General features: G+C 41.6%; 2 protein-coding genes across 3 annotated transcripts in view; one reads left to right on the top strand and one right to left on the bottom strand.

The window, feature by feature from the left end:
- LOC106807917 (exonuclease 1-like) overlaps positions 1-5,231 on the bottom strand; it is a 12,183-nt gene extending 6,952 nt beyond the window's left edge. Inside the window, exons 1-8 of the mRNA XM_014810434.1 lie at positions 4,916-5,231; positions 3,266-3,385; positions 2,840-2,963; positions 2,524-2,661; positions 1,896-2,111; positions 1,056-1,246; positions 676-772; positions 141-314 (exon numbers count right to left, since the gene is read on the bottom strand). Coding sequence (XP_014665920.1) covers positions 141-314; positions 676-772; positions 1,056-1,246; positions 1,896-2,111; positions 2,524-2,661; positions 2,840-2,963; positions 3,266-3,385; positions 4,916-5,076 — 1,221 coding nt within the window. The 5' untranslated portion in view covers positions 5,077-5,231. The remainder of the gene's footprint in view (positions 1-140; positions 315-675; positions 773-1,055; positions 1,247-1,895; positions 2,112-2,523; positions 2,662-2,839; positions 2,964-3,265; positions 3,386-4,915) is intronic.
- A 48-nt stretch (positions 5,232-5,279) lies between these two features.
- LOC106808064 (transmembrane protein 126A-like) lies at positions 5,280-7,925 on the top strand. 2 transcript variants are annotated; one of them, XM_014810625.1, is made up of 2 exons: positions 5,280-5,360; positions 6,739-7,925. In XM_014810625.1, exon 2 carries the CDS (start codon positions 6,764-6,766, stop codon positions 7,460-7,462), a length of 699 nt encoding a protein of 232 aa, XP_014666111.1. In that variant the 5' UTR covers positions 5,280-5,360; positions 6,739-6,763; the 3' UTR covers positions 7,463-7,925. The 2 variants fall into 2 exon arrangements, with proteins under 2 accessions (XP_014666111.1, XP_014666119.1); XM_014810633.1 differs by having other exon boundaries at positions 5,285-5,356.
- The last annotated feature ends 387 nt before the right edge of the window (positions 7,926-8,312 follow it).

Below are 8,312 nucleotides of genomic sequence, written 5' to 3'. Positions count from 1 at the left end.
TTTAGAATGCTGGTCACTGAAAGACAAGAGAAATGGCCTCCTGCAATTCCCTGCACTTTTCACTTTATTTTCTTAGTCATATCAAAGTCTCTCACATCACAGGTGGAACTGATGCTATATTGATGTTAGAAAATAACAACTAAACAAAAAGGCTGTATGCAGATATCGATTATAACATGCTCTACTACCTCTAGAGGGTTTGGTTTTCTGACTTGTCCCCGTGGCTTATAGTTCTTATCCCAGATACTGAACATGTGTGGTTCCCTGGAAGATCGCTTCACATTGGATGTCCACTTGTCTGTCTTTGGTGAAGGCTGATACACAGAAGAATAACACACAAAGAGACTATATAATTACATTCTTGTAACTTATTGTCGGACATTTTCACCATAAAACTCTTGCATAGAATTGCGTTTTTCAGCAATAAATCATTCCAACACAAATTCACTTTTAAAAACAACATTAGCTGAAATTACTGCCATTCAATGACTCTGGCTTTAGAATCAGTCATCAACCTCTTGGCTGCCTATAGAATGAGAAAAAAATGTATTTATATTTCTAAAATTGTTCCCCACTTGTTGCATCTTAACTTATGAACAGTACAAATATGAAAGTGTTGGAGCGGTCAACACTTGTACAGACCAACAGCACATTAGTTACTAAATAGTAACGCACCACTGGCTTGTCTGGGTCGTAATCTCCTAACCGTTTCAGCGTATTGACGTCGAGATTCCCGAGAGCTAACTGCAGTGCAGCGACTTTGTCGATGAGCCTAGGGCAGACTCGTGGTCAAGAACAGTAACAGGCTTGTCAGAGAACTGTATTGTAGGATTCTTCTGCTAATTTTTTAAACGTAATGCAAAATTTCCTTGTATTCAGCAAGTGGTGTGCAATCTATGCAAAATGTAATTGCCACAGAAGCCTTCATTCTTATCCAGTAATAAAACGAGTATGAAATTTTAGTTTTCGCGGAAGTGAAATTGATCAACTAATTAGATGCTTGAGATTAAATATATTCAACATCTCTTCTTAGCAATCCATTTCAAAAAAGATACGGTCCAGCGAAGTCCAGATCGTCAGGATCAATGGTATCTGGATACGGCTCCAGGGGTACCACTCTCCTCGTTACTGGATCAAACACCAACTGATAGAGGAATGTCTTCTCAGCTTTTATAAAGTTGTTGATGTAGTCACTAGATATGTTGAGGCCCGGCATGTTCAGATAGCTCCCAACTTTGCTTAAAATCTATGGTGTGAGAAAAAACCAAGCTAAGCACTTAAAAAAAATGGGGTCAACTTAAAATGAAAATGCTAGATGGAAAACGTAAAACAATTGAGTATGATGCAAAAATAAACTGATATTCCTTGTTTCATAAGACATGTAATTGCATGAAAATATTTTACTGGTTTTACATAGATTACATGGCACAAGATCTTTTGTCGAGAATACTTTCAGTATTCATGCCAACCGGCATATGCCGGCAAATTATTTGGAGGGCCGGTAACATCGGCAAAACACAGGCCCTCCGAGCCGGTGGTTTCAGCCGTGTTAGCGAGTACCTACATTTTTATTTATAGCATTAATGAGCAAATAGCCTATATTAGTATTACTGTTTTACCTGAAGGATATCATGCCATAATTTATCAACATTTTACAAATTTGAAATCGAGAATGCAAGCGTGAAACATGGCATGGATTTTCAAACAAAATTTGTGAGGGTTGGTATTAAATTATGGTAAGGGCTGGTAAAAAATTGCTGTTACCAGCCCTCTGGGGCGGTGCAAAAAAATCTGAATTTCGTGGCCTGCTACTTCTAAGAGACGAAAGGATAACAGAGGCAACGAATCAATGCTCATTTTACAGATATCGGCCGGTAAAGACGTCAGACACTTGCCACACTCAGGTTCGTGTTTCGCGCCAGCTTGAAGAACTTCATGGCCTTTGAGAGACCGATTCCCGGCAGATTGTCGAGATAGTCGCAGCCAGACAGGATGCACATGCGACGAAACTTCTCGAACGTGAATTGGGCGGCCGACGAGCCGAGTGCCTCCCCTAGCCGCGCCTTCTCGTAGACAACACCGTTGCCATTCAGATCCATCTTAAATATGATCTGCAACATGCGTAAAGGAGATATGATCATAAAGGATATAACATGATCTGCAATATCCATGAACAAGATAATAATCGTAAAGAATGTATGAATTATGATCGTAAACGAGATATGATCGCACACACAAATTGGTGAGCAAACGATAAAGCATATTAATGTAAATCATGTTATGTCTTATTCACATACCAAGCAGCATCAACATAAAATGCATAATAAGCTAATGCATTAATATTTTCAGCATTCAATATTTATAAACATGTCTTCCCTAATCCAGTGTTAATAACTTTTAGAACTACAAGCACAAATCCCTAAAATATAACAAGAATAATTGAAGCGCCACACCTATACAAGTAGAGCCATACCAAAATTACCTGCTTTCTACGCAAGACGGTTACCCCTCACCCGCACTTACCCTATCACAGCCGAAAAGGACGAGATCAGAATCTTCTGTCATGACAAGCTGAGCGAAACCGCATTTGTTGAGGTACGAAAGCTGGGCATCTGCCTCATACGGGGCAACGATGCAGTCAACTCCCTTCTGTCTAGCAGCCTGCAATAATCACCAATCTATCACTGGCCGTGCATGCATCTATGAAGTTTTACAAAAGTCTGCAAAAAAGTAACTACATTCAAAATTCTGGTAAAAATTTACAAGCACAGACAGATGGTCATGAGTATTTGTAATACTAATACACACTACTTCAGTCACATACGATCAATATACATACAAGCATGACATCTAGCGCCATCTGTGAAGTAACGTCGATGCATTGCTGAAAGCAGTCGCGAGCTTCTTGAGGTTTACCTTCACGTAAGAACTGTTTACCTCTTCGTTTCATCAGCTGTCTCTTTCTACGGTAACGATAACACATTCTTAAAACAATTACTCCCATGTGTACAAGGAATTTTCCTCTCATTTAATTTCCCAATCAACTGAAATGACTAAATAGTATTTATAACTAGTATAACTATATATATATATATATATATATAGCTGAGCTTCATTTGGCCAGGTTTGGAATATTAACTAATATGTAAATGTACATTTGATTATTGGCATTCTGTACAAAATGTGTGGATGTGATACTTGCGATTAGGGAAAAAACGGTACAACTGTTTTAGTCATTAGAACCAATGGCAATCTCATCACTTACTCTCGTCTGCGCTTTTCTGTTCCAGCCTTGGATGGTAGCCGGCAACCATCAAACACTAGCACTGGCTTGATGCCAAAGGAGAGAAGCAGATTCACAAACTTCATGCAGTAATTCACATACCTAAAAGTAACAATTAAGCTCCAATACTCAAAAAGCTCAATGACATGTACAAGTGCATGTTTACAACAATTCGCAGTGGAAATTTTTTATTAGCATTAACACAGGTCTCAATGACTGTATCACAGTGTGTGTGGCAGTGCCTGAACACAAATCGAGGAATGCACGAACGATGATTAATTACACATACGGTACACACAGAACCAGTCTGAGTTTCCTTTGACCAATGCCCACACTGACAATTTTGTATATGGATTTGGTGTGGGTGTTACCTAGCTCTAGAACTACAGCCCTTTGCTCCACCACAGGGACAAATATATGTTGAAAATGGGCAACGAAACTGCTCCCACGAGGAACAGCTAACAGAACGCAAAATGATCGCGCTTTTTAACACTTATTTATGTACATGGACCTCTTACCTATCTTTTTGAAAACTTTTCACAACTTTACACCATGCATTTATTCATTTATTCCTCAAAGTCTTAGTACTACTTGCAAATTCCGTTCAAATTCTCGCGTACGTGGGTAACGTCATCCGAACTGTAGGCAAAAACACGGGGGCAGCCCATTACTCATGGGGATAAACTGGAATTTTTCTAAACATAAACATGTTGCCTGGCAACCTTGTATCAGCGTCAGTGCTATACCCACACCGCCATGAGTAATGGGCTGCCCCGCGTTTTTTTCTGTGATCTGTTTATCGTGGGAGCAGTGGGAGCAGTTTCATTGCCCATATTCAATAGTAATATAGTTTGTGCTGTAGCCCTGTGGCGGAGTTCTATAGTTCCCCTAGCTATAGTTCTACAGCTAGGTTTTACCAAGCCAAATCCACCATTTGGCATTGGCATTGCCATTGGCACCAAAAATCGTCGGTGTAGATGCGGCTAAACAGAGGAATTGCTCCGACCTGTGATTGGAAGATAAAAATAGAATTCGTGACGTTTCTCAAGTCTGTCAATATATATGACACACACATGTACAACTCGATTGATAACAATACCTAGTCTAAGGGGGTGAGGGAAGTAGCTATTGCGTATTCAACCTTCCCCTCCCCCTCTCTTTTCTTTTTCTCTTCTCCCCTCCCCCTTCCCATATGCCAGGCTTCCTGTGCCAAAATGTCACATCAGCTGATGTTTTTGAGCTAATCAGATGTTGGAGCAATTCCTCTGTTTAGTGTCATGTTGCCAGTCAGCGGCTAAACCGTAATCGTAAGAATTGCTCCGAATACAGCATGAACACTACTTGAACTAGAAACTCTTCGCAAAAGTTAGCAAATATTCGGAGAATCCTCTAAGAGTGTAAACGTTGTAATCGCTTGAAAATAAACTATCATTTAAGTACAGTCACTCAGTGACAGACTTTTTAAGAAACGTCACGAATTCTATTTTTATCTTCCAATCACAGCTGAGGAGAGCAATTCCTCTGTTTTAGCCGCATGTGTCGGTGTGGGCCTTGAATTTGATGTAACTCAGTCAGAGTCGGACTAGCAGAGAAGAAATTCTCAGATATGTTTCGCAAAGTTAGGACACTTACTGATCTGTAGGATCACCCCTCGCCAGCTGATCCGCACAGCCAAATGCACCCTTATGGAGTAAGCAGTACGTATCAACTGCAACCGTACACCCAGAAAACTCCTTCACATTTCCCTGATGGCAAGCCTTCTTCAAAAATGGCAAAAGACCCTTAATCCCCATCGCTAAGTAACGGGGTAAAACTAAAAACTTATAGAGACACAACTTAGCAAACCAGACAATAAGAAAAACGATAAAAAATGCCTTAAATTAAAAGAAAATTGGCTAGTTGTCGGTTTATCAATAAAACATTAAGACAAGATAATGTTTTTGTTGCTCCCGCCTTTTCAGTGCCACCTGGCGAACAACGTTGTACTAACCCTAACAAGAGAACACAAATGGTCACACATGGAAGTTTTCAGGCGTGAATCAAAATGATTCGACCAACGGGAATTTGATATTAGTTAGTAAGCTAATTTTATCATGCATTATAAATTTAGTGGATTTGCAATGTATTTGCAATCTGCGAGCGTTTTTATTGTGTTCCCCTTGTCTTGATCTGTGATCGGTAACCTTTCGACAGTGGCAATGGCAAATGCCAATGCCAATGCCAATGCCATGCCCATGGCAATCACAGGCACTTGAAGCGTTTCAACTGTAAACACACGCCGCCACCATTGCGCGCACACTGACACATAAATATAAAGATTATTAGATATATATATGTAACGCTATATATTTATGTGTCAGTGTGCGCGCAATGGCGGCGGCGTGTGTTTACAGTTGAAACGCTTAAAGTTAAAGTGCCTGTGGCTGTGATGGCAATCTGGTCCGAGCCGACGCAGACCCCGGCAGTAACGCAGACCCCAGGTTACCCGCACCCTCAGATTAGCAAAGCGCAGTTATAACGTCTGCATTTGCGGACAAATGGCAATGGGGCAATGTCAATGAATGATTATTAACAGTGAGTGCCGGTGTCACCTTAGCTCTAGTACTATAGCCCGCTTACATTAACTGCCGCTGGGCTATAGAACGACCCATGGGGCATGCGATGGACCAACTTATCCCCGATTATATCCGGCTATAAAACGTCTGTGGTAGGCAATTAATGCCTCTTATCCGAAGTGAATATGTCTTAAGTTATAGCCGCTACTAAAATTGAACCTCTAACTATCGTTGCAATAGTATACTTGCGGTTTTTTTTGTGAACAAACATTCGATTTGCGAACTTCAAACGGCCATTTCTGGCGGCGCTGCAGCAGCGCCAGTCAGCGGGAACTATGTATTTCCGCATGTGGAGGGGTGGGCGGGTCGGAGAGGTTGTGGAAAAAAACATTGTTGTTGTCAAGTAACAAATTAAGCGATCAAAAGAGATTGTAATATTAGTTTTGTCATGAAAGATGAACAATTTACTATTATTAATTTGTTACTTGACAACAACAATGTTTTTGTCCACAACCAACACAACCCGCCCACCCCTCCACATCGGAAATACATAGTTCCCGCTGACTGGCTGGAATAAGTTGGTCCCGAGCATTCGTAATGGTTGATGCTATAGCCCAGCGGCAGTTAATGTAAGCGGCTATAGTACTAGAGCTAGTGTCACCTCACCTGGCCAGCTCTACTACTACGTACTACTACGACTACTACTACTACTAGTAGTAGTAGTACTGAGTACTAGTCTACTGTACTGCTCAGGGCTCTGCCTGTGCAATTTCATACAGTTTTGAGTAATAATGTTACATGTGAGCATTATTTCGACTATAGAGTATAGTAATGTGAACGGCGCGTGAGCCGTACTAAACTCTAAAGTCTAAAGTAATGTTTACGCAAACCTTTTTCTAGAACGAGATCAAAACCCACCGCCAAGATGTTTTCAAGGCTTCCGCGGTACTTTGACTCGGTAGCGGAGAGAGCATATGACAATGACATGAAGGGAGTGAAACTGATAAGTCGCGAGGAGGCCAGAGCGATGCAACGGAAGTTCATACATACCTGGAGACCGGAGGAAGACACGCGTCCCTTCCGCTACGGCACACCGATCCTAGCGGTCCTGTCGTCGCTCGGTGGCATACTACTTCAGGCTCACTACCGGAAAGCCTTCCTGCTGGGAAGCCACGGCCTAATATCGACCTACCTGCCTGCGGCCGCTCTCCCGGGGATAACGACTGGCTTGTTTCAGTATCAGTTTGTGACGATGGACATCCTGACCGGCGCGACGCCGTGCCCCACGTGCGTCGAGATCCGATCGGCAACCTACCAGCTGATCCTCGGCATCATCTATCCGATGGTTCTGACTCCTGTGGCGGCGGCGTTTGTTGCCGGAAAGTACTATACCTATCCAATACCAGAAATGCGGCAGTACAAATCGGTTATCGACCTGTGGAGGCAGACGACGTTTCCTCTGAGCCGCCCCCTCGCGTTGATGGCAGGAATTCAGATTGCGGCTGCGTTAATGACAACCTATAAGCAGGGCAAAGCCATGGATATAATTCAAGAGAAGATATTGAAGATGGAGAGGGAAGAGGGGGAACCTCAGCCGTTTGTAAACTTGCAAATTGATTTGTGATCAAATTTGCAGTGTGATGGCCACTTTAAGTGGTGCTTAGGTATTGGAGCTCTGTTACGTACTGTAGTATACCACACACTGTGTGGTGTGCCCACAGCTCATAGCAGAATCAGATTGTAGTAAAGGGATTAGCATCTTCACACTATTTATAAAAGTGTCATTACCATGCCAAAATGTCAATATGTGTCAGGATACGAATGAAGTCATCTTCATAATATCATTCAAGGAATTTGATTCTAGTTGTGTATTACTATTAGGAGTATTAACAACTGTAGTAATTCCCTGAGCCGAAAGCGCACATTCTGTTTAGAGTTGTCATTCATTATAGGTAATAAGTTTTTCTCATGTACTCTGGTAGTATTTGCTGAGTAATGTAGGAGGAAAAGCTAACATCCTAATGTTACATTGTAATTGTTCAAATGTGTAATGTTAATTCAATAAAATAACCAGTGTTAACAACTAATTTCTTGTTAAAAACATTACTGGTTACGAAATACTAACAATGTTTCTAGCTTAATGCAGTTCTTCTATTATATATCTGTGTTGTAAATGTTTTTGCATTTCATACCCTCACGAGCCATCTTATTTATCCACACAGTATTAGAGTATTGCGCAATTGCTAAGTGTAGTATAGACCGGGAGCCCAGGGGGGTCACTGGAAAGGAAACCAATTTTCATGCATATAGCATTGATTCGTGTACATACCCATGTAAGGAAATGTAAGTCTGGCGGGCAGCCGCTGGTGGGTGTGGTCAGTGGGGTCATTTGAAAGGCACACCAAAATTGAGCTAGATTAGCTGGAGAGGAAACCCCATGAAACATGGAAAATGTTCGGCATGGTCCCAGGTAT

Source organism: Priapulus caudatus, unplaced genomic scaffold (assembly GCF_000485595.1).
Source record: "Priapulus caudatus unplaced genomic scaffold, Priapulus_caudatus-5.0.1 Scaffold12, whole genome shotgun sequence".
NCBI classification, from domain to species: domain Eukaryota; kingdom Metazoa; phylum Priapulida; class Priapulimorpha; order Priapulimorphida; family Priapulidae; genus Priapulus; species Priapulus caudatus.
This window is presented reverse-complemented; position numbering and strand designations above follow the sequence as displayed.

Bases quoted from the DNA above. Each gene is read 5' to 3' on its own strand.
- LOC106808064 (XM_014810625.1), top strand. From the start codon at position 6,764: ATGTTTTCAAGGCTTCCGCGGTACTTTGACTCGGTAGCGGAGAGAGCA.